The sequence below is a fragment of the Camelina sativa genome, chromosome 5, assembly GCF_030686135.1.
Source record: "Camelina sativa cultivar CO46 ecotype springtype chromosome 5, ASM3068613v1".
In the NCBI taxonomy this organism is placed as follows: Eukaryota; Viridiplantae; Streptophyta; class Magnoliopsida; order Brassicales; family Brassicaceae; genus Camelina; species Camelina sativa.
Window position 1 is genome coordinate 4,817,151 of NC_141884.1, and position 25,136 is coordinate 4,842,286.

Consider the following 25,136-nt stretch of genomic DNA (forward strand, 5'->3'; position numbering starts at 1 on the left):
TTACAATCTTATTAATCTGTCAATCAAAACCAAAGTTTGTCCACTAAAATATAGTTCTACTCATAAATCCTTCATTGTGGAGTGAATATGTGATTAATGTTAAAGTTGTGGTTGGAAAATAATTTGTTAATAAAATATCTTAAGGTCCAGTTGACACTAATAATTAGTTAATTAGTGTCATAACTAAATCTGATGTTCAATTGAGTGTGGAGTGAATATGTGACTAGTGTAGTTTTTCCATAAAACCCAAAAAATGGTTCCCTTTTGCAAAAAAAATCTCCATAATGCGTTCATAAACCTTAAAAATTGTACACAATTCTCTCTAATAAGTTGTGTTATTAGAAGAAGACCCAATCAACTCAGTAGAATTAAAAAGTGAGTCAGTTAGGATTGTTTAAAATCTGGTAGTTTTTTATACTTTGCTAAGCAAAGTACAATTTAGATATTTTTAAGACATTGTTGAAATTTCTAACAACAATTAGCAGTTTTAATTCTTGATAGATGATTTGAAAAGTTAATAATATATATTTTATTAGAGCTATATCCACTATGCGCTTCGTTTAACAAGCTCGTTCAGTAACTAATAAATATGAACATATTAAGTATTTTTGAAAACTTAAAAAATAAATAAATATTTTCTTTTGATTATTATGAATTTTCTTCATGACAAAGTATTTATATGTTTGTTGTTATTAGAAGATCCAATCAAATTAATTCAAGAAAATAATATTATAATATTTTCTAAAATATCTATACAAGTCTAGTTACATGTAAAAATGGTGCTTTGGTTTGGTTTAGATTCGAGGACCTTCAGTTTTAAAGTGAATAGTAATATTTAAACTAAAACTTAACCAATAATAAATGGTTTGTACTGTTTTTGTTTTGGTTAGCATTCATGTTCTAATTAAATCTATGGTTTGTTAGGAAATAGAATATGGTGACTTTGTTTAAACGATAGTTTAGTTTTTCACATCAAATATTTTCGTTCGCTTGGATTTATCCAAATTGAATATCCCTAATAAATAAATAAATAAAATAATAATAAAATATTTAAAATACTATATTTTATCATATTATAGTTTTAATTATTGATAGATGATATTGTTTAACAAAGGATCGTTATTTATATTTGATTATTTTCGTCGGTTCCCCAGTCTAAAAGATGGAACAAAATCCTTATACAATTATATACATTTTGTTAACGAAATTGCCCTTTTGTATTTCTTTCAAGAATTGCCTAACTAATTTGGTGTGGTTGAACAAAATTGAAGATGTTGTATACCCATTTTTTATCCAGAATATCAACAAATCAAAGAGGTAAGTTATATATGTTTAACTTTAACATATACAGTAAAAATTCTATAGATTAATAATGTTGGGACCAAGACATTTTATTAATTTATAGTGATATTAATTTATCTATAAATTAATAATTATTATTTTATAGTATAATTAATAATTATTAATTTATAGATATATTTTTAATTGTTTAAATTTTAAAAAATTATGAATTGAGACAATTTTAGCAAAACAAGATTAGACTTTTGGATGTTGTAAATTTTATAGTTTAGAAATTAAACTTGTAATATTTAGAAAACATTACTGATAATAAATTACAAATACTATAGACAAATTGACTTATACACATGCCATAAATAAATTTAAATTTATGAATAATAATATCAATTGTCCTATTTTTATAGTATGTCAAATTATCAAATTGTAAATGATGCATATCTAAAAATTGAAAATTTTAAAAATTTAACTATTTTTATGACATGTTATAGAATATTTTAGAGATATCATTATAGTTTGAAAAAACGACATTATAATTGTTCTAAGAAATGAGCTTCTAGGAGAAATATTTTTTTTTTACTATATCAATATATATATATATATATGTAAATTTATTATTAATTTTTGATATTATTGGGATCATATTTTATATGGTTATTTCAAAAAAATACTATCTTATTATCTTATCGAATTTTGTTAATATTTACACTGACTCGACTTGCAACAACTACTTCGTAACATTATGGCGTTGCATGTCATAACATTATTGGGGCCGGAGAACTAAAGGGCGAGAAATATGTGCTCGCGAGAAAATTGGTGGCTTTATTAGAATAGCACGCCGAGAAAACCTGATAACTGATTTCTTCCAGATGATTATTTAGGATGTCTTTGTTATCTATTATCATCATCCAGCCATTTCAGTTGGCTCTCTTTATTTCACAATTAGGGACAACAAAGACTTGTGCTTTTTTATTTTCTCTTTTGATTCAAGATTTATGTCTGAAATTGAAAGTGAGACTTTTTTTTCTAATGGTTTTTGAGTTTTGCATAACCAATATTGAATTTTGCTAGTTACAAAAACTTCTCCCTCATACATAACTCACTTGAAACAAATTCGATTGTAACAAAGATATTGAAAGTTTTATGACGGTGTGTCTTCTAACCCCTGATGTTGCAGATTCTCTGTTTTATCCCTACCCACTATCTATGCTTACTGGATTTACATGTCACACCCTTAATCTTGGATCATCGATATTGATCCCCGAAATCTTGGATCATCGATATTCAATCCCCCAATTCTTTTATCATTAATATCGATTTTTTTTGGCTACGTTGGTTTTTTAACTAATACGATAAGTTTATTTGTTTAAAATGGATTTGTCCATTTTCTTTTTTAACCTTTTGAACACTGTAGCAACGAAGTCCAAGAGGGTCCCCTAACAGGTGGTGGGTCTACAGAGGGGAAATCGACGTTCCAGTTCCACTCTATAGGTTTCTCCGAACCAGTGACTTCTGGCTCCCACACGTTCTTATACATTTTTTTCTGCCCTAATTGAGATGTCTAAAAAAAACAAAAGAACATCTCAATTGCTAATTAAAGATCTTAGACAGTGCTCATCTGGTTATATATGATGAAGCAATTAAGGAAGTTTCAAACCAAAGAAAGCTCTAGTTTTACTTTTTCTTTCAAGGATATGCAAAAGTAGGCCATAAAATAGATTTTTTTGGTCCCAGAAAAATAGAGAGTCCACATTCACCGATTTTTCTTTGGTTTGATTATATAGATATGATATTCATCTTGAAGAACATAACATATAAATATGAACATATACTCTACAGTTAACTTAGCCTATATATATATCCCTTAAAAGAAGAAGAGTTCAGTTGTAGGCTTGTAGCAGTCATCTTCAATTCTTCCAACCCAATGCCTTTAGCTCGCTCTGCTTCAATTCCGCATGCTTCCCTAGCCTGTGTGATATAATTAACATATGAGTTGTAGCAACTAAAAGGTCTGATTTTCTTTCGTCTAACGAAACTAGCTGATAGATAGGAAATGAGTAATTACATAAATCATCCCCCAACGATTCTAATCAAATACTCGAACAACAGTCAGGTAAAATCAACAAACGGATAAGAACCGGAAAAAAAAAAATAAAACATAAACAAAGGTTAGGCCTCAATGCAAGAAAACATTACCCAAGATCTGAAGGTAGTCTGAATCCACCTATACGGACACGCTTCAATGAATGAACCTGGAACAAGTCAAGGCAAAACAAATTACTATAGGTAACGTGAAACGATTTGGAAATCTCTATCAGTGAATGAACACATAAACAAATCTCATAATTACAAAGTCTACAGTTCCAACATTAGTTCACAAATGAGTATGTTCACAAGGAATGAGGTATTGACTCAATGTTTTCTCAGACTCTTATTAACAAGGAGAAAAGTTTTATGCATAAGAAAAAAGCTGACCTCAAGCCCAGCATTTTTCACCAATTCCCTGACTTCATGGTTCCTCCCTTCGTGAACCTGCACATGTCAACACAAAATAAGTTAACTTTCCACAAGATAAGTCATGACCGGCAAACAACAACATCAGACTACAACAATGGAGAGAAGTTAAGCTTTGGAAAAATACCACAATACGCAACCGTGCTCTTGGTATATCATGCTGCTTTGGCATCAACTCAACTGAATCCGGGACACAGTGTACTCCTTCCACAATTGTCCCTTCACTAATAGCCATTAAGTGCCGTTTGTGTATATCACCGACAACTGTAGTAATATATCTGCCATTACACACAAAATCCTTAGAACTATTTAGAAGGAACATAAATGTTCAAAGAAAGAGTAAGTACTTGAATTGATACAACTAAGAGGATCAAAGCCTAAAACCACAATATCTCGAATTAGTGACTACTACCAGCAGCCAAAGCTAAAAAAAAATAACTCTGCAATGAACATCTATCTGAATTATAATCATTAAGAAGTATTTGGCACGAGCTAGCCTTTTTCATTAATCTTACTCAACCAAAGGGTCTTTATACAAATTGATGATCACCTAATCATGAGTAATGAAGGTATGTTAAATGAATATGTGAACTCACTCTTTCGGTAAACTAGATGAAGGATGTGAAAGTTTCTGAGCGAAATCTCCTGTATAGCAACAAGTTTAAAATTCCTTTTAGAAGAACAGAAGACCTAAAACAATTGTACAAACTAAGATATTAAGTGAACACAATTACCATCATTTGTCACTATTATTAATCCAGTTGTGGCAACGTCAAGACGACCAACGGTAAAAAGACGAGGTTTGGGAGTCCCTGGATTCCTTTTATCCTACATTGCAAAGACAAGTTTTATAATCTAACATACTTAAATGGTGAATCAGACAATTCATGAACTTGAAAAATAAAAGTATCTTACCCAAGAGGACATGTACTCCTCAAACAAACTAATAACCGATTTGATCTCTTTCTCTCCAGAAGAACAAATGTATCTGTCATTGGTATACGATGCAAATATCAAACAAAGGTTACAAGCTTCCTAAGCTACAAGTGTGAACAGGCTATGAAAAGGCTAACTAACCCTTTAGGCTTGTTGAGAGCAAAGTAAACCTTTGGAGGAAGTTTCTTAGGAATACGATTTCCATTAACATAAATAATGTCTCTTGATGGATCAACTCGAGTCTGCATAAAACAGAAATTGCTAAGCTAAGCTTTCTTTTTTGTAAATCAAAATATCAATTTTGATTCCCAACAATGACAAGTAACTTTTTTTAACCTGTGGAGTGTTGCAGAGAATACCATTAACAGTAACCTTTCCATCAAAAATAAGTTCTTCAGATGTTCTTCTTGATGCCACTATATCAATTTCTTATAAATCATTAGAGATAAATTCCCAAACTTTAATACAAAGGAAGGGTTTAGTTTGGTTGATACCTCCAGCAGCAGCGAGAACTTTGCTTAAACGTTGAGGAGGTTCTTTGAAATTCTCATTGTAAAACCTACGCGCAGCTTTGGAGAGCTTTGGCACTGATTTCGAAGGTGGAGCTGAGACTGAGCCGGAGGAGGAGGAGGTAGTGGCGGTGGCGGTGGAGGTAGCTTGAGTTTGTTTCTTCTTGGGTTTATCTTTCTTCTTAGGGTTTTGTGTAGTGGCATCGATGGCGAGAGAGTGGATTAAACGAGCAGGAGGTTGAGATTGGAGTTTGAGTGTACCGTCATCGCTACGGACGATCCAAGGGATGAAGAGCTGTTGAGGGGATACGCCGCCGCCGCGAGTTGAGGAAGGTTTTGGTTTTGGAGGAGCGAAGGAGATGTCGAATTCGAGAGAATCAGAGGAGGAGGAGGAGGCAGAGCAACGGAGTGTACGGATGGGGAAGAAGCGAGGAGAGAGAGGGAAAGCTTTGATTTTTAGGAATGAAGCGGCGAATGAGATCGGAGATGATGCTGCCACCGACGCCATTAATCGCCGATGGGAGTGAGACTGTTGAGAGAAGGTTTTTTTTTTTCCGATGAGGTTTATCTCATGTCTTCTTCTTCGGATATTGTTCTGTTTTTTTGGGGATTTTTAATAAATAGGTCCTTTTATTTAACCACTATTAACAAAATAGACCATATTTAATTAAAAAATTTAACAACAAATGGTGAAATTTAAAAACTAAAAATTAAACTGAAAGTATAAATTTTCCAAACTAGTTTTAATAGTCATGAACTCATGATGTTCTTACTAGAGTCGAAACTGTATTTTAAAAAAGAAATTCAATGTTTATATCAAATTAAACAATGTAAAAAGCTTTTTTTTTAAAAGTCGAGAAATCAACACGAGAAATAGAGGATCAATATTTGACCTACTATGCATTTATTGAGATTATAAATATGAATTTGAAAATTATTTATACAGTACTTATTTTTTTTATTGTAAATGATAGACATTAAAAAAAAAAAAACAAAAGTAGAAAATTCAAAATCAGACGGTCAACATGAACCTAGCGCCTAACAAAAAAATCAGAGATTAACCGTGAACTAGTTTTAGTTTTTAGGGTTATTTTATTTAATAATAATAAAATAAAAATAGATAGTATTAAATATATATACAATTCTATTTATGTTAAAATAAAAACGTGAAATAAAATATAAAATCATAATATTATCTTTAAAATTACGGTAAACATAAAAAAAACATAATTTTAAAATGACAATTTATGATTTTTATTAAAAGTTTATATATTAGTTATTGTAAAACATCACAAACTCTTAATTTAAATATCTAAATAACAAATTTAATTTATATTTGACTAAAAAATAATTAGTATACATAAAATCAACTGGAGCATAATCGGACTAGATGAATTATAATAGAATTAAACAGATATATCAGATAATCAGTGGTAACCGTAGGCGGAGATTAGTCATTAATCAAAACAATGAAAATTAGCCTAGCAATTGTAAATGGTGTAATCGATAGTATTGTGTTGTTGTCTCCATATATAAAGTAAAGCCTAAGGGGGTGGTATTGGTTTGAGATCTATGAAGATTTTTGAAGAGTTCAACAAAATCATTAAAAATGAATAAGTGAAAGATTGTTAAAGATTGCTAGAGAGTTTTGTTGATTAGTTTTCTAAAATCTTGTAAAGTCCTCAAAACAATCCCTGTATTTTTATGATACTTTCCATGATTTTATTTTGTAAAGAAAGTGTCTAAAATCATAAACCAATAACATAATAATTGAACTCATTAACAATCCTACATTATTTTGTTTTAATTGAATAACACAAAACTTTTAATGATTTTATAAAAGTCTGAATCCAATAACCCAGATTTGTTAAGATTTTAAATGACTTTTTACAAATCACAAACTAATAACACTAAACTTTAATAGAGTTTAACAAAATCTTGATCTAATAAAAACAGATTCTACATAACATTTAAAATCTTTGAAACTCTATTCAAATCTTAAACCAATAATCCCCACTAACATTCTCTCCAAATCTACCCACGCCTACGCACCATTGGTACATAAATATGGTTACTCGCAATTTATGTCATGAACTATTTATATCACAGACAATTTATATCCAAGACAATTTATATTCCTTGCAATTACATAACGGCTCCGATTGGTAACACCATTTAAACGAGGCGGTTAAAAAATTTTCAGTGGTTGTAAAGAACATGGTTAAAAAAAAGACAGTTAGAAAAGATGGAAGAAAAAATGGTTAAGTTAAAGTAAGTGGTTAAGTAATAGTTTTGATTGATAACAAGCGGTTGAATAGTAAACAAGTTATTATAGAAAATAATATAAAATAAATTAATAAATGAAAACATTTTCAAAAACAATTATTTCTATTTTTATAAATTCTTTTAGAAAATAATATATATAAATATTATTTAAAATAATTTAAATAATTTTTTAAAAAATCCAACCGCCTTGTTTGCAACGAACCGCCTTGTTTTTCAAACGGTTGGCAACCGTTCATTTTCCACCTTCCAACTACTTTTTTCAACCATCTTCTCAAACCACCTATTCCAACCGCTTCTTCCAATTACCATGTTGATTGGTAACTTTCAAGGCGGTTCGTTTGCAAACGAGGCGGTTGAAGGTTACCAATCAAACCCAACATGATTACTTGCAATTACATAACATGGTTACTTGCAATTTATATGACGAACATTAATCAGCGCTAGGAGACAAACGCAGGACATTATGTTGATAAGGTGTGTAATCATATAATTCATCACACAGAAAAAAAAAGACAAAAATTAAAATATCGATTCAATAATGATTGATGTGCAATATCATTTCTTGAGCTGTCTAAACCTTCAATTTTGCACTGATAGGCGTAATTCATGATGATTACAATTTTTTGTGAGGACGAAACGATCTTCCTCTCCTTTGTATTAAATACAATTTGGATCCTAAAAAAAACAATGAAGACATGTGGGGATGGAGATATATTTTTGATGCGGAGAATCAACAAAGAGAGATCAATTTTGCGCACATGCTTATGAGTTATCATTTCAGAAGAAAAGTCCAAATGAGCAAAGGAATAGATCTACACATCATCATGTGCTTGTGTTCTTGCGATTGAGATTTTTTTTTTTACGGGTTCACATCAATATCATTAGTCATTTTTTGCAGAGTGTGACACTATAACAATTTTGATAAAATCTTGATTTTATTATCCGTGTTCAATGACTCATTTGTTCTTATCAGTTTAACCTCATTCCTTATTAGATATGTTTGACCTAATCTCATTGAAATGATCAAATTTGATAACCTTGGGATATAAATCATTTTTTAGGATCCATTTTTCATTAGTCCGCTACTAAACATCAACATTCAACACATATATATATCAGATACTTTTGCCAGAAAGTGGGTTAATTCTTATTCTAGTATAAAATCCTCAACAATCATAACAAGAGAAACGCTCATTCCCATGTTTTCTTTCAAACCTTTTTGGTGTGTTTTTATGACACTTTCTTACACACACGCGCATATAAAAACCTAGAAAGGCATTTTATGGTTAGTTTTCTTTCGGAAAAAATAGATGAACAAGATTCACAGTCTGTTGTTTTTAAAAAAAAATACTTTTTATAAAATGAGATTTAGAGGATCCCACTATACAAGACCTGATCTATTGCAATGAATAATTTACATTATCTCCATAAGCAAGATATGATTTGCCTCCTCGATTCTGCGAACGAGTCATCTTTTTTTTTTTTGTGTGTAAAAGTTAATGACAATTTAAATATGTAAAGTAAGACAAAGATGCAAATTAGTAGTATAAGATTAAAACTGACGTCGAGCCATAAATTTAAAAAGAAAAAAAATCAGTATTAAGCCTGCTTAATCTCCATTGTCCACCAATCACATTTTTTCACGCTTTACCACTTGTGTTTGCAAACTCGTCGTCATCCAGTCATCTCCTTGTTGTCCTAAAGCCGTGGGTTCTTGTCTTTTTTTTCTCCACTTGAGCATATGCTCTCGTGTACATTCATACAACGCTTGATTTTATTTTGGGTTTTACTACGTACACGCCTGATATTGTACGCAAAAAATGGTAAAGTTGTCGACAAAAATAAAATGGTAAAGATCGAACTCTTACATTGTAAATGTAATACTACAAATAAAATCACACCAAAGCTTCATAGTAAAACATTACTTTAATTAGAATTAACCAATTAATATTTAATTTTAAAACAAAGTATATTAGGTTTTCTATATGACTAAATCCAAGTCGTTGATGAAATTATAAAATTCGTCACCATTACTCAAAAGAGACAGATGTTTTCAACTCATCTTTTTTCTTTAATATATTTTTGTTGTTTCTATTTTAATAAAACATGCTAGTCACCCAAAAAATTATCAAAATATGTTTTCAAAATTTAGATTCCATTCCAATTTCTAACAAAAAAAAAAGAATCTCATGGGTTTAAATACAGAATAAAATAGAATAAAATCTTCAAAACAAATTTGGTTACCAAATCGGTTACTATTTTTGGATTTCCAAACCATCATATTATGAAATTTCTCTATTCGGAAGAGACATCTGTCACTTTGGCAGTCATACTCACTGGGAATTTTATTACCACTGCAGTTAATATTATTACACCTAATATTATTATCCCCACTCAATCATGATTAAATAAGTTAAGAAATAAGTTAACCCGTAATTAGAGTATTTAATTTAAAAACCTTTCTCCTCCTATTTTATTAGTATTTGTTTTCTAGTCCTACAACAGAGAAAAAGCCGCTCTCTCTCTTCCACTCTCATCTCTCTATATTCTCCTATCAGAATTCAGAAGAGCTCTCTTTCTCTCTTTGCATCTCTCTCCAGCGATTCTGATCCGAAGCACATCATTGTTTTTGAATCTCAGCCAAACTCTTTCAGGTAACAACACCAAACTCTCTATTCTACACCAACAACTATTCATCACTTTCTTTATGACTTGTTTTCTCTTCTGTCGATTCAAATCTTAATCCTCTCAATTCTGTTTCTTCTTTTTTTTGTTCCGACAATCTTCTTCCCATGTTTCGTTTTGTTTCTTGTTGTGATGATCTGGTACTCAATAATTGAAGCTAGTTTCGATTTTTTTTTTTCTTTCCAAAATCTTGTTCAAGAAACAGAACAGAGACTTTTTTGACAAGTTAGATCTTGTTGACCCTAGTTATCTTACATTCGTATTCGATTTGTTTTCTGAATTTATCAAATTTCATTAGGAGGAAGAAAAAATGAATCATGTACCATCTGATCAAAGCTTTTACATTGAGAGTGAGGACGAAGACGACAGGAAAGACTACGTAGAAGAAGATGGTGGTGGAAGCCATTCTGATTCCTCTGATGATGCTTATGATGAAAACCAAGCTCACACTAAGCCTAGCTCTTACACCACTGCCTGGCCTCAGAGTTACAGGTTTCTCTACTACTAATTAATCCTCATTCTTATGATTCTTGATTGGTTTGGACACAAAGTTTCACGAGTTTGTTTTGTGTTCTTGGTAATATTTTGTAGGCAGTCCATTGATCTTTACAGTAGTGTACCGTCTCCTAGTATCGGTTTCCTTGGAAACAATTCGATGACGAGATTTGGAAGCTCCTTCTTGTCATCTTCTTTGATAAGGAGACATACTCCGGAATCATTACCTGCTGTTACAAAGCCTTTGTTATCACCACAAGCAGATGAACAAGCTTTACCAAAACACAGACTTAGCTCTCATGGCTTGCTCCCTCCTATTCCTTCGAGGAGGCATTCAATGCGAAAGGACGAGAAATCATCCATGATCTCTCATGAGGTTCCTATGTCCCGTAATAGCTCATATGGACAAGCTGTTCTAAATGGTGAGTTCAATCTTATATGCTTTAGTAATATACTCTGTCTCCACCTAGAAGTAGTTTAAAAGTGGCTTGGTGAGAGTAGTAACCACGCGACTAGCTTTTCTCGTAACTATAGAGCTTCAAGATTGATTGCAATTGTTCCTTCACCATTACAAATCCGAGTGAAATAATGTCAACAAATACCACTCTAGATTGTGTGTGTTACTGTGTATGGGCCTAGACCGTCTTCTTCGGGGTTTAAAGAGTTTTTGTCTTTATAATTTAAGAGAATAGTCCAAAATAACAATCGACTCTATTGTCCTATAGCATGTGGAGCACATGAACAGAACATGTCTAGGTTCAAAGAATATGCTTGTAATCTTTTTTGCTCTTAGTAAAACAATGATCTTGTTCTATAACATTGTGGGTCAATGGTGCAGGATTGAACGTTCTATGTGGGGTTGGAATACTCTCAACGCCTTATGCTGCGAAAGAAGGAGGATGGTTGGGACTAATAATACTATTTATATATGGTCTTCTTTCTTTCTACACTGGAATCCTACTGCGTTACTGCCTCGACAGTGAGTCTGACCTCGAGACCTATCCCGACATTGGCCAAGCTGCGTTTGGTACTACTGGACGTATCTTTGTCTCGGTAAGGGGATCAACTTTTCCTTAAATTCCTACTCTATAGTGAAGGTGCTAAAGCTAAGGACCATATAGAAAAATGATAAACTCAATGAATTATCCCCACAGAAAGGGAAATGCCTTTTAAGAAATTTGAACAATTCGAACAACTCAAAAGCCAAGGACAAAAATATACTCCCTTTTGTTTCAACTATGAATCTTTATCTGAATTCTTATGACAAATTAGTATTTCACAGTTCTTGATGCAATTAGCTTACCAGTTACCCACTTTTAATAGTGGAATTTGATATCATTATTTTCATTTTATATTAATTTATTCCTTTTTTTTTTTTTTGCATTGCAGATTGTACTCTATTTGGAGCTATACGTAAGTATTTCTCTTGGATTCGTCAATCAATTGACTTTAAACTATACTTTATAGAAATAGAAAATCCCATGACTCTTTTTGCCATGAAAAAAGTACATACATAATTAAAGAGATTCCAAGTGGTGTTTAGGAAACAAAAACAACACAAGAGATCTTTTAAGTGTGTGACCCCATGTTGTGAAACACGTTAGCATAGGGTCCCATAGATTCCTGCCACTAGTTCTAGATTTGGCACTACCTGAAGCTACTTTAAACTTTTTCTCTTTGTCTCAGTTTGTTCCTTCTTAAAGCTACTTTTGACGTCACTCAAGCGGCGAAATATATATATTTTTAGATGGAATGATCCCTTAAAGCTTCTTAAAAGCTATTAGTGTGAAAGACTAGTTTAATAGTGAATTTTTCTGACATTTTAGTTTAGGTGTAACATGTTTTGTATACTTTTCTGTAAACTGCTTTTAGAGTCTTTGTTTCTTTCATAGTAAAAGGTGTATCATAAAACTAAGATCTTACTTACTTCAGTAGAAGTGAGTATAGAATTGCTGACTTCACATGATTGTGTATTTATATTTGCAGGCGTGTTGTGTGGAATATATAATATTGGAGAGTGACAATTTGTCTTCATTATATCCAAATGCTGCCTTAAGTATTGGAGGATTTCAGTTAGATGCACGTCATCTCTTTGCATTGCTTACCACTCTCGCTGTTCTCCCCACCGTTTGGCTCAGAGATCTAAGCGTATTGAGTTATATCTCAGCTGGAGGGGTGATTGCATCGGTGCTAGTGGTTTTGTGTTTGTTTTGGATTGGTTTGGTAGATGAAGTTGGGATTCACAGCAAAGGAACTACACTAAACTTGTCAACATTACCTGTAGCTATAGGGCTCTATGGTTACTGCTACTCAGGACATGCTGTTTTCCCCAATGTTTATACTTCTATGGCAAAACCATCTCAATACCCTGCTGTTCTCTTGACATGGTAAGCTTATGATGGTTTTAACAAGTTAGTTACATTTCTAGATTGCTTTGACTTTCGCCTATGCAAACTTAACCTTTGTTTTTATATGCACATTCCTCAACTTCTCTAACACATACACAATAATGATTGGTAACATTATGCAGTTTTACAATTTGCACTTTGATGTATGCTGGCGTTGCTGTTATGGGATACACAATGTTTGGAGAATCAACAGAATCACAATTTACACTCAACTTGCCTCAAGATTTAGTTGCAACTAAGATTGCTGTGTGGACTACAGTAAGTAGATCAAATAATATGTGTTCTTTCCACTAATTAGTGCATGTTGGTTATCGCATGGGAACTAAAACCGTTTTGTATTTAACCATTTTTGCAGGTGGTCAATCCATTTACCAAATATGCTTTGACTATATCTCCAGTAGCAATGAGTCTAGAGGAGTTGATACCATCAAGGCATATCAGATCACATTGGTACGCCATCGGCATTAGAACCGCATTGGTCTTCTCTACTCTGCTTGTTGGTCTTTCAATTCCCTTCTTTGGTAAGATCATCTCTACCATTTTGATGTTAAAGCTCATTTTCTTCAGAATCGTTCTTTTGCTAATAGTGAGAGAACACTCGATAATCTTGCAGGTCTTGTCATGTCCTTGATTGGATCATTGTTGACAATGCTCGTCGTAAGCTGTCTTTTCCTTGCCTTACTAGTTTTTCTACTACCAATGAGGATCTTAAGTTGAATATATAAGTTTATCTTCTGTTTTGTGCAGACTCTAATACTTCCACCAGCTTGTTTCTTGAGCATCGTGCGTGGAAAAGTTACCCCGACGCAGGTAATCTTCTTAGCAATTCTGTATCTTACAAACATTGATCATAGCGTTTTTAGATTCATCGACAATGTTTTGATTTTGTTGTGTAGATGATGCTCTGTGTCTTAATCATCATAGTAGGAACAATATCTTCAGTCATTGGCTCATACTCAGCTCTCTCCAAGATCATTGAGAAATTGAGCAGCTAAAAGTAACTACCTCTTCGATTTTTTTCTTACAAACTCTTATATACCCATTTTGTCTTCAGGGGAATACCTTTTTTGTTCTGTTTTGGTCTTTTGTTTTCGTATAGCAAATTCATTCTTGCATTCAAAGCTTTTGTAATATTCCGAGTGATGTGAGCTGCAACTTAAGACTTGTTTAAAACAAATACGTCAATGATGTCTTTGATTAATAAAAGATTGGTTGATCATTAAACTGATTCTTGAGTACAATACTTTGCCTTAAGCTTCAAAATCCAAATCCAAATCTTTCTCTACTACAACTCCTTCATCAGAAAACCCGAAACTATGCCTTCTACTCTTCAAAACCAACTCAGAATTCTTCATCAACTGGATGTACTTCTTCCTTACAGCCAACACAGGATGAGTTTCAACACTAGCTTTATCTCTATAAGCCTCTCTAAGAATAGCTGTACAAGTTTTATTCTTCATAGACAAGTAAAAAATCTGAGGATGTCTCTCAAAAGCCTTATGAACCTTTTGAGGTAATCCGAAAAACTTCTTGAGACATAACAGCTTCTTCCTCTCAGCTGAATGCTCAACGAAAAGACAAAGCAGCTCATGAAGAAACCCAACAACTCTCTTCTCAGCTACATCACTACTTGGATCCAAACATGAGTAATCATCGTATGGTGATACATAAGGAAGCTTTTGAAACTCTTTTAACCAATCTTCAATCTTTACTCTCAATCTACAACCTTTTGATGGAAACAGAGGAAACTCAATCTCTTCCAAACTCACTTCTCCTCCTCCTCTCTTCTTTACTACATTCTTCTGCAACACAGACAAAACCTTACCTCCTCCATTACTATAGTCTACTACTGCTAAACCTTTAACTCCATCTTCCATATCTACAAACCTAAACGAAGAATCTAAATTCATATCATCAGGCAAACCTAAATACCATTTCATTCCTTGAACTATACTTAGTGGCAAAACGTTATCTTTACTCATCAGTATCAGTTTCCTCAACCTATCACGCAAATCCTCAGCGTGAGTTTGGTACACGATTCTCTCTAACCTATCGAGCTCTGTAGCTTCTGGTGTCAATCTGAACCATGGGAGATTATACTCTGGACCAACGAACTCTTCAAAGATCGTAGGAAATTTTCTTAGAAACTGAGCGATTTTGGTTGATACATCGAATTGACGAGTCTTCTTGGAGATGGCGGAGATTGGGATGCAGCGATTTGGTTCCTGGACGATGCAGTTTTTGAGACCGACGACGGATTTGAGCTGAGACGATCGGAGGATGTGTTCGATGTTGTCGTAATATGGATCTTTCTTCCATTTCATGTAAACGTCGACGTAGGTTCGTTTTTGAGTGGAGCAAGGGAGGTTAGTGAAGGAGGAAGCTAGGGTTTGGGCATGGCGGCGAACAGAGAGCATTGTTGAAGACGAACAAATCGGAAAACCCTAATTTAATCGGAGCTTAATCGGGAAATTAGAGCAAAACGACATGGAGATAAAAAAATTCATGCCGTTTTATTCATAACAAAGGACACGGAGATAAACTGCATGCCGTTTTTATTCATAGGAAAACGACAATGATACTACACTAGCACTAAAGTTTGTTGTAGTGAGTAGTGTGTCCACAAAACTGTCCTATAGTAGCAAAAGAGTATGGGATGAGTTATATATATAACGACAATAATATTTGCATAAAACAAGCGGTGAGTTGTTGTTGTTGTACTCTCAAAAAATCAAATAGAAGTAACAAGTTTAGGAGACCAAGTAGGCAAATTAGGACAACCATTAACCCCAATCCAAAGTTCGACAAATCTTCTTTTAACTCTCTCCCTCCTTGATGCTTCGAATGCGTCTTTAGGTGTCAAGCTCTTCATCAATGGCAGTCCTGAAGGAGTTTCTTCTGATGTTGTTTCCACTATCCTTTCTAACATCTCTGAAACCTGACTCATTGTTGGCCTAGACTTCGCCTTTACCATCAAACACCGGTTTGCAATTGCAGCTAGCTTTAATGCTGATTTGAGGTAGTAGTTTCCTTCGAGTCTTGGGTCGATGATCATCTTGAACTTCTTTATGTCGGACAAGTGTGGTCTGACCCACTCCAAGATGTTCTGTTCGTTTCTTGGGCGGTTACGGTCGAAAGGTCGTCTTCCTGTGATGAGTTCATATAGAAAGATTCCGTAGCTCCACACGTCGCTCTTGGCTGTGAGGTGTCCGGTTTGGATGTATTCTGGTGCTGCATAACCAATGGTCCCTACAACCTGTTGTATTCAAAGTTTGGTTATTACCTATTAATCAAATTGTCTGAATCCAACTGAGACACAACAAGGTCAAGCATGGCATACCGCGGTGGAGACGTGAGTGATTCCATCTGAAGGACCCATTCGAGCCAGTCCGAAATCAGAGAGCTTTGCATTCCAATTCTCATCAAGAAGGATATTGGATGATTTGAAATCCCTAAAGATGATCTGTGCATATAAGAGAAAACTACAAATATTGTTTCAAGAACACAAAAAAGAGTATTTAAAGGTATTTGTGATCATGGATGGAGAAGAGACCTGAAACTCCATGCCTTCATGAAGATAAGCGAGTCCTCGAGCAGTGTCTTGAGCAATCTTCATTCTGGTGGACCATGGGAGAGGAGTGACTATAAAACGATTGGATAAATGGTCTTGAACACTTCTGTTTGGTACATATTCATAAACAAGTAACCGTTGTATCCCTCTCTCATCATCCTCAGCGCAATAACCGATCAGCTTCACCAGATTCGGATGCTCTACTACTCCCAATACATTTACCTCTGTCACCCATTCTTTATGCCCCTGTTAATACATACATATGTTATTATGTTGTTCGCAACAAACCACAGAGAAAGGAATAGTAGGAAAGAGAGAGATTTACTTGCCTGTAGACCTCTTCTGCTGAGTTGTTTAACTGCAATATCAATCTTTTTACGAGAATCTTGAGGGTTCTGAATCACGCCACGAAACACACCACCGAAGCCACCTTCCCCGATCATTAAGGACCGACTGAAATTCTTGGTAGCGGTTTTTAGATCATCGAGGGCAAAGACTGTGAGATTGTTACTGTGTGTCTCTGAGAGGACGTGCAAGGAAGAAGTGATGGAAGTAGCAGTACTTGTATCCGAGTTAAACTCAGACCCTGATCCTCCTCTGGCCATCGTAGTGGAACCAAACTTTCTAGTCTTAGCTTCATCATTATGAGATTTGTCTTTGCTGAAGTAGAAACATTTCATTGTTCTAGACGAAACCAGCCTCCTCACTGTCCAATACCAAGTCAACACAAATAGAAACACAATTACGGAGAGAAACAGCCAGAGAGTCACTAATCATTCAATCAAACACCAGACATCAAGTAATTTACAGCATCGCTCAACAACAAACATCACATTTCTTCAACCAAGAACACTTTTGAGAGAATGTGTAACAAAAAGCGATAATATAACACAAATGTAGAAGAAATGTGGTAAGAGTGTTGTGAGAATCAGAAGGGGGAAGAGACGAAACCTGATGTAGAATTACTCATGAGGAAGATTGAAATGCTGTGATGAGGGTCTTCATGTTCATGATTGAGAAAGCTTTAAAGCAAAAGAAAATAGCAGAGAGATAGAGAATGAGAAGGAGAAGAAGACGAGCTCACCATGATCGAATGGGGAAGTCAAATAGGCAAATTGGCAGCTGGATTGCCGCTTACCAACCTATAGAAGAAGCCTTATTTATTTTATTTTATTTTGTGTTACACCCGCTTGCTTACTAATACATCACAATAGTGGAATACGAGAACGCGTTGTTTATTCAACTTTTATCCATTTATAGTCATGTCATTTATTCACCGTTTAATCTTATAGCCTTAGCTATTAAGGTACGGTTCAAAAGAGAAAGTGAAACTCATACGAACGTTCCTCTTCCTCTACTTCATATTGTAGAAACGGATAAAATTTAAGTGTATTTATGTAAAATTGTGTGTGTTGTAGTTTTAATAAATAAAGAAAAATTGATAGTCAAATGATACACAATATTTAATGTTATGTTGAAATAGGTGGTCCTCGAAACCTAAGAAAAAAATTGATGAGGTGAGGAAAAGCGTTGGAAAGAAACTTTGGGGGTGAGAATTTTGGCATAGAAGAGACGTACATTGTGGAAGTAGAGAGACTAAGTGTCAGCTATTTGGGAATCCACCTATAGCTATCTCAAAAGTAACCCCGCACCTAAAGTTGCATCATCATAACATCTTCCTCCTACCTACTCTTTTACTCTTGATTTTGTCTTCTTACCTGGTCCACTCTTTTCCAATACACCAACAGTCGCATCGTAAGTTTGTCTATTTACTTCATTTGCCCGAGAGCTTAGTGCTTAGTTTATCTGTAAGCAAATACAAGATAATGAAAAACTGATATGACTAACAGGAAAAAGCAACAAAACAAAACAGAGTTCTAATTAGTTAAACCAAACCCACATAATACATAACCTAATTCGGTGCTTATACAAATATAGAGTTAAACTCCTAAAGCATTTTCTTTACCTGTCTTTTTACTGCTATTATTACTCCACCTCATTGTATTCAACCACTGCATCATACGCCTCCATCGTGAGACTACTCTCCGCAAAACATCTGAAAGAATGTTTTCTTCTCATCAGAAACAGTCGTCAAAATTAATCATCAACGATGACCAAAATCTCAGTACAAACAGATATAAGCTCTGTGATCAACAAATACCGAGGTTCATACTTGCATGTCACTGGATTTTAAGGTTGCCTATGTGTTTCATGTACTACTACTAATCTGAAAACCTACAATAATCTTACCTTAGTTCATGCCAAAATATATCCTCTTTCTCAAACAAGAATTTTCGGAGTGAAGAGACTTCATCTTCCACCAACATCCCGGTCTGCCGAGATTGTTGATTATCCTCTCTCTCAAGCCTTTTGATGAAAAGAGCTGACGCAAGATGAACAATGATTGATGGATCAGGATCTCCAAGGACTACCTGAAGCTCTCTTCTAATCCATGGCTCAACTCTTTCAATTATTTTAGCTTTGGCGTGATCATTCACCTGCAAAACCCTATAATTATCATACAATTTAAACAAAACGAAGCAGGCATATCCATCAAGCTTCTACTTAACTAAGAGTGCAAACTCCAATACTACAAACATCAAACATAGAATGGGGACACACTGTCTTATCAAACTTACTAATTCCAAGCTTCGCCTCGAATGTAATCGAACAGCTCGTAACTGCTTATTGTATATACTGCATTTAGAGCCAACAAACACTAGTTAAAAACAGAGGATTGTAAAGCGAAAGCTACAGAGATAAGAGAATACAATCAATAGTAGTAAACCAACCTAGCTCGCCATTGAAGCTTTCGATGTAAGATAACAGAATCAGGAACTGAACCTGGCCGTCCAAATGATCTCCTCCATGGCAATGGCCTTGATCTCGACCTAGAGTTTTCCAAAACATGCCTCGACCTTGGAATTATCCTAATTAAGTAAAATAAGCAAGTGAATATAAAGAAGTGATTTTTTAAAAGAGAAATTTCAAATAGAGGATCTTAAACACACAGAGAAAGAGAGAGAGATACCTCCGGCGACCGGAATGATCATTCCGATGAGAAGTTAAAGTCTCATCACGATCACGAAGAATCGGTAAATGCTCCTTATGGTATTTTCTAGAAGCAAGATCACTGACGATAAACCACGAATCGAAACGAGTGTTACAGAGAGGGCAATTCCTCTTGAACCCACTCCACTTACGAATACAAGCAAGGCAGTATCCGTGCTTGCACGCCGTGATCACCGCGGCGGCTCTTCGGTCGGTTAGGTTTTCGAGGCAAATCGGACACGATTTCCCTCGTACAGCAGTAAAAATTGATCTCTCCGCAAATTTCTCACCGCTTTTCATCAGACTATACCTTCCGGCGATCGAGTAAGTGAAGCCACGGATCAGATCGCCGTTGAAGACGGTGATGGAGGCCTCACCGGTGATGAGAGAGATCGTTCGGTGAAAGACGACTCTTTAAAAAATCGGGTTTTAATGAACCGAGATTAATTTTAAATTGATAACCGGTTCTTCCCGGTTCGATCCGGATTTAAATTGTCAATCGGTTATTCTCGCTCCGGTTCGGTTTTAAATTGTTTTTCTTTGCTCCGGTGAAGACGGATCTTGGAAAAATCGGGTTTTAATGAACCGAAGTTAATTTTCTGATGATAACCGGTTGATTTCGGTTTGGTTCGGTTCGAGATTTCTTTGTTTCAAAATTGAAGAGCGAGCGTGATACTTCATCGCTGCTGCTCCGAAGAAAACAACTCACAGCCATTGATTGCCACTAAACAACCACGAGAACTCTCTAGTTTCTGAAATGGAGGTTCCAAAGGATCAGATCGCGACTCTAATGGAGCATGGGCTTTACGATTCTGCTGAAATGCTCGTAAATTCTCTAACTTTTCGACTCATTTTGATTCTTCCCTCTCTCTCTCTCGCTCTCTTTTAAATCCCTAGTTTTTTTTTTGAATCAAGAACTGATGAAATTTTCTCGACATATGAATCTAAATCCAGGGAAGCTTTCTCGTTTCATCTTCTACTGTTAGTGCCGAAACTAGTCCTCAGCTAAAGGCGGAGAATTTGGTTAAGCTTCTTTCTCCTTCGATGTTTTCTATTTTAGTAGCTTGTTGAGTCTATGATTTTAAAGTTAGATTCTTTCTCTGTCGTTGTTTTTGTTTTGTTTTCAGATTCTACTGGGCGATGCTTTATTTCACCAGAGAGAATACAGGAGAGCTATAGTAAGTTCTCGAAAGTTTAATTCTTTACTCTTGACTGAACTGTAATGAAATGGGAAAAGATTCTGATTATAAAGTTTCATATTTGCATTGCTTATTCTCTTCTCCTATGTAGTACTTTGGGGTGGAACGCTATGAAGTTATGTAGAACTTTTGAATTTATGTATTCCATCTTTTTGTCAGAATACGTACAAGCAAGCGTTGCATCATTATGCAAGGATTCCTAAGCAAAGCTCTGGTATTTCGAGGAGTTCATTATCTTTATCTACCAGATCATCTGTGAGTGCGTCTGGCAATTCTGCTATTAATGAGAGCGAGGTAAATTAATGTGGTGTTTCTGCTTGATCCGTTTGGTTTCTAGAAAATGGTTTTTAATTACATAGGAATTCATGTGTGTTTTCTTTTTTCGATTTTTCTTCTCAGGTGAGATTCAAGATTGCTTCATCTCACTTTGCTCTTAATGAAACAAAAGCTGCGATTTCTGAGGTATGCCTTCTGTCTTATTCATTGGGAGTGTCATCTTTTTGTCTGTTTATCAAAATTTATTTAGTCTTCTAGATTTGTTCGTTCACAAACAATGGTACATAGAATATAAAATATGTATAGGATGATTATAGACATAGAAAAAAGCTTTTAAGTATCTGCTTCTCAGATTATATATTGGTTTTAAGTTATCTCGCTATTATATTTTATAACCAGAGGTCAATTCCTATAGTTCTCTTCAGCGAAACGTCATTGCCGCAAGTAATAGATTTTTCTAGCATCCTGAATCCAAGATGATATTTTGTTGTGTTGACGTTTCCTTTCCACCCATCAATGCATTTCCATATAATAGAAAAGTAAAACTAATAGGATTCTTTGCTTCAAAAACTGGATGTAGTTCTTAAGGGATAATAAGTAATAACTCATGGTTTTCTTAGTTCTAGTATATCATTGCACATATTCTTTCTTTGCCAGATGGAATCTGTCAAGACCAGGAGCTTGGAGATGAATATACTGATGGCAAAGCTTCATCGAAATTCTGGATATAACCGTGGTGCTATTGCTTTTTATAAAGAGTGTTTAAGGTCTGTTTTTCATTTCATATCCCAACATTTCCTAGCATAGAACACTATCATAATATCTCGGTTTTAACGTTAAATTCCAATTCAACACATCTTGCATATATGTATATAATCTTTAATCTCTGCAGGCAGTGTCCTTATGTACTCGAAGCTGTCATAGGTTTAGCTGAACTGGGAGTCACTGCAAAGGATATCATATCATCTTTTACTCAGGTGTCCCTTTCTATGAGATTTCTTTTACCTTTGAATGTGTTTTGCGCCTTTTTCTCCCATTTTCAATTACCTTTTCTGTGTGAAATCCATACTATATTGTAATTGTTGAGTCGTGTTTACATTTCAGACTTCAAGTAGAAGTGCAAAGGTTTCGCTCGATCAGATAGATCCTACCCGTTGGTTGCAAGTAAGCATACTCTTTAGCAGTATTTACAGCGTTAAAAACTGTTTGATAGTACCTTCATTAATCATGCGGCCAAGCTATACTTTGAGTTATTAAGTGTCTTATTTTATCTGTGTTGTTCTCCACAATACGACTTATATATACATAGTAGTTCTATTTTTTTTTTTCATCAAGGACTAAGTGAATGTAAAATCCAGCGAGTTATACGTTGTGTACATGGGTAGAAGCTGTTCATGAGTGGAAATTGGATTTAATTGTCTCTATAGTATTCCCTCAAATAAATAAGTGCTTTCATGTTGATCTGTTAGCATCAGCTAGACTATTCAACTAGGGAACTAATATTGTATATCCTTTTTCTTAGATGGCTTCATTGGTTTCGTGTTGAAGTTTATCTGGAAATAACATTATTTTCTTCTTTGCCATTTTTATTTTTTCTTCGTATTGACAGCGTTATGTTGAGGCCCAGTGTTGTGTTGCTTCACATGCTTACAAAGGTAGCTCTCTTTATATTTATGGAACTCACATGCTTATAGTGCCATGATATGTTGCTTTTGGATCTCTGTGTCTACCCTATAGATTTCAGTTCTTACATGTCATTTGTGGGAAATTCTGCAATGATTAATCCAATATGCCTTACTGGACTAATGTGTATTTACTCAGGGGCGCTGGAACTCTTTGCTGAACTTTTACAACGATTTCCAAACAATGTACACTTGTTGACTGAGACAGCAAAGGTTAGGGATGGCATTGACTACGATGCAAACAGAATTACACCTGAGTTATCTTCTTATGATTATGATTGACGCTCTAATGATTGACATAAATCTGGTAGTTGATAAACTCTTCCTTCATTGATTTCATTTGTATAGGTTGAAGCCATTATTGGGAAAAATGATGAGGCTATAATGAGATTTGAGAAGGTAGTCACCGCATTAATAATTTTGTCTCATCTCTCAACTACTTTAAATCATGCATAATCATCTCAAAGCTTTTGTAGGTTCGGTCAATTGATCCTTACACACTAACCAGTATGGATGAGTATGCAATGCTGCTTCAGATAAAGTGTGATTATTCCAGGCTAAACAAGCTTGTCCACGATTTGTTAAGCATTGATCACACCAGAGCAGAAGTATTTGTTGCTTTGTCTGTACTATGGGAAAGGAAAGATGCAAGGACAGCATTATCTTATGCTGAGAAGGTTAGCATTTTTCTGACACTAAAATTTTGTGCTAAAATCGTTGTGTGATAGCTCATGACATTCACTTTACCATCTAGAGTATCAGGGTAGACGAAAGGCACATACCCGGCTACATAATGAAGGTAACCTCGTTTAAAGGATTTGGTTTATTAAAATAATTCTGCATATATTGTATATTCACTATTTTTGTTATATTATAGGGAAATCTTCTTTTACAAGCAAAACGACCAGAAGCTGCAGCAATCGCCTTCAGGGCTGCTCAGAATTTGAGGTCCGATCTTCGTTCATATCAAGGTCTGGTTTACGAGGGATCTGATATACACTTCCACTGTTGTACTGTTTTGGTGGTATAAATCTTTAACAAACATGAAAAGGTTGGAGTGTGAATTAACTTGCAGTATTAAGGTCATTTCAGGCTTAGTCCATTCTTATCTGGCATTTGGTAAAACCAAAGAAGCATTGTATACCGCCAGAGAAGCAATGAATGCAATGCCTCAGTCAGCAAAGGCTCTGAAATTAGTTGGTGATGTTCATGCTAGTACATCAAGTGGCAGGGAAAAGGTACACAACAGTTCGCTTTATTATGCTTCAATGGGTTTGGCAATTTTCATTACATCAGTAATCTACCCAGAATTTTGTCAGCTATAGCAGATATATTCCCTAGTCTAGAGATTTACATAAATTGGAAACGTTCCTTAAGAATTTAGCTATCCAAATCAAGAAACAATTCAGAGCTTGTGAGCATCTTTTTATGATCATTTCATTATGGATGTAAATTTTTGCTGTAACAGGCAAAGAAGTTCTACGAGTCAGGTCTGAGGCTTGAACCTGGGTACCTAGGAGCGGCCTTAGCTCTGGCTGAGCTTCATCTAATGGAAGGAAGGAATGGAGATGCTGTATCACTACTTGAACGATATCTCAAAGATTGGGTTGATGATTCTCTCCACGTCAAGCTAGCTCAAGTCTTTGCTGCAACAAACATGCTACAAGATTCTTTATCACACTATCAAGCTGCACTAAGGTCTATGGGAATTCCAAATCAGTAGTTCCTCTAATTAACGTTGTTTCCATGTGAATCAATAAACAGAGTGTTAAAAGAATTGTAAATGCAGAATAAATCCACAGAATGAGGCAGCCAAAAAGGGACTAGATCGCTTGGAGAAACAGATGAAGGTATGTCAACCTACATTTCAATTATGCATTATTGATGAAGCTAGAGCGATAATCTTTAGTGAGTGCATTACAAAATTTGGGGGGTGTTAATTGCAGGGAATAGACCCAGATGCAACTGATGAGAATGACGAGAACGATGTTGAAGATGTTGATGGAGACACTGAAGAAGCTGAGCTCATGTGAAGAGGTTCTTAGTAGTAGTAGTAGTAGGCAGAGAAGAGTGTGTAAAACTGTGAAACACTATCGAATTCGTAACATTAAAATATTTTAATAGCATATGTCATTTCCTCTTGTTTCATAGTATATAAAACTTAGAATATGATGAAGAAGAAAAAAAAATAAAAAAAATAATTATACAATATTGGATATCTTGACGTG

At 34.7% G+C, this 25,136-nt stretch overlaps 5 protein-coding genes and 1 pseudogene across 10 annotated transcripts; 2 read left to right on the plus strand and 4 right to left on the minus strand.

The window, feature by feature from the left end:
• Nucleotides 1-2,991: 2,991 nt before the first annotated feature.
• Nucleotides 2,992-5,889, minus strand: LOC104785533 (putative ribosomal large subunit pseudouridine synthase SVR1, chloroplastic). Its single transcript, XM_010510765.3, has 10 exons — nt 5,241-5,889; nt 5,083-5,162; nt 4,888-4,988; nt 4,726-4,798; nt 4,545-4,638; nt 4,407-4,455; nt 3,938-4,088; nt 3,772-3,828; nt 3,493-3,548; nt 2,992-3,264 (listed from the first exon to the last, which is right to left on the minus strand). The coding sequence occupies exons 1-10, from the start codon at nt 5,761-5,763 to the stop codon at nt 3,204-3,206; spliced, it is 1,245 nt and encodes a 414-aa protein (XP_010509067.2). The 5' UTR covers nt 5,764-5,889; the 3' UTR covers nt 2,992-3,203.
• A 4,067-nt stretch (nt 5,890-9,956) lies between these two features.
• LOC104785535 (amino acid transporter AVT1C-like) lies at nt 9,957-14,353 on the plus strand. The gene is made up of 11 exons (XM_087513122.1): nt 9,957-10,195; nt 10,525-10,718; nt 10,818-11,143; nt 11,560-11,774; nt 12,111-12,134; nt 12,708-13,108; nt 13,252-13,387; nt 13,485-13,650; nt 13,743-13,786; nt 13,877-13,939; nt 14,026-14,353. The coding sequence occupies exons 2-11, from the start codon at nt 10,537-10,539 to the stop codon at nt 14,122-14,124; spliced, it is 1,656 nt and encodes a 551-aa protein (XP_087369248.1). The 5' UTR covers nt 9,957-10,195; nt 10,525-10,536; the 3' UTR covers nt 14,125-14,353.
• Nucleotides 14,296-15,758, minus strand: LOC104785534 (protein WHAT'S THIS FACTOR 9, mitochondrial pseudogene; annotated as a pseudogene). Its single transcript, XR_015598325.1, has one exon. The product of XR_015598325.1 is annotated as a protein WHAT'S THIS FACTOR 9, mitochondrial pseudogene (transcript).
• Nucleotides 15,759-15,765: 7 nt separating this feature from the next.
• On the minus strand, nt 15,766-18,714 carry LOC104785536 (serine/threonine-protein kinase PCRK1). Of its 3 annotated transcripts, XM_087513123.1 has the most exons (8): nt 18,667-18,714; nt 18,419-18,506; nt 17,785-17,842; nt 17,652-17,699; nt 17,030-17,406; nt 16,683-16,946; nt 16,470-16,592; nt 15,766-16,385 (listed from the first exon to the last, which is right to left on the minus strand). In XM_087513123.1, exons 2-8 carry the CDS (start codon nt 18,452-18,454, stop codon nt 15,861-15,863), a joined length of 1,431 nt encoding a protein of 476 aa, XP_087369249.1. In that variant the 5' UTR covers nt 18,455-18,506; nt 18,667-18,714; the 3' UTR covers nt 15,766-15,860. The 3 variants fall into 3 exon arrangements, with proteins under 3 accessions (XP_087369249.1, XP_087369250.1, XP_010509071.2); XM_087513124.1 differs by lacking the exons at nt 17,652-17,699; nt 17,785-17,842 and having other exon boundaries at nt 18,667-18,707; XM_010510769.3 differs by lacking the exons at nt 17,785-17,842; nt 18,419-18,506; nt 18,667-18,714 and adding an exon at nt 18,279-18,410 and having other exon boundaries at nt 17,652-17,722.
• LOC147943273 (uncharacterized) lies at nt 18,093-20,161 on the minus strand. 2 transcript variants are annotated; one of them, XR_015598326.1, is made up of 7 exons: nt 19,732-20,129; nt 19,493-19,630; nt 19,340-19,397; nt 18,951-19,198; nt 18,667-18,756; nt 18,279-18,506; nt 18,093-18,197 (listed from the first exon to the last, which is right to left on the minus strand). XR_015598326.1 is itself a non-coding variant. In XM_087513125.1 (6 exons), the coding sequence occupies exons 1-5, from the start codon at nt 20,049-20,051 to the stop codon at nt 18,687-18,689; spliced, it is 834 nt and encodes a 277-aa protein (XP_087369251.1). In that variant the 5' UTR covers nt 20,052-20,161; the 3' UTR covers nt 18,093-18,506; nt 18,667-18,686. The 2 variants fall into 2 exon arrangements, 1 of the variants encoding a protein (XP_087369251.1); XM_087513125.1 differs by having other exon boundaries at nt 18,093-18,506; nt 19,732-20,161.
• On the plus strand, nt 20,143-25,056 carry LOC104785538 (anaphase-promoting complex subunit 7). 2 transcript variants are annotated; one of them, XR_015598324.1, is made up of 18 exons: nt 20,143-20,577; nt 20,706-20,774; nt 20,879-20,929; nt 21,110-21,244; nt 21,350-21,412; nt 21,884-21,993; nt 22,119-22,203; nt 22,331-22,390; nt 22,836-22,881; nt 23,048-23,121; nt 23,257-23,307; nt 23,385-23,585; nt 23,671-23,707; nt 23,786-23,879; nt 24,001-24,146; nt 24,377-24,606; nt 24,698-24,758; nt 24,855-25,056. XR_015598324.1 is itself a non-coding variant. In XM_010510770.3 (18 exons), exons 1-18 carry the CDS (start codon nt 20,509-20,511, stop codon nt 24,939-24,941), a joined length of 1,677 nt encoding a protein of 558 aa, XP_010509072.2. In that variant the 5' UTR covers nt 20,143-20,508; the 3' UTR covers nt 24,942-25,056. The 2 variants fall into 2 exon arrangements, 1 of the variants encoding a protein (XP_010509072.2); XM_010510770.3 differs by having other exon boundaries at nt 23,663-23,707.
• The last annotated feature ends 80 nt before the right edge of the window (nt 25,057-25,136 follow it).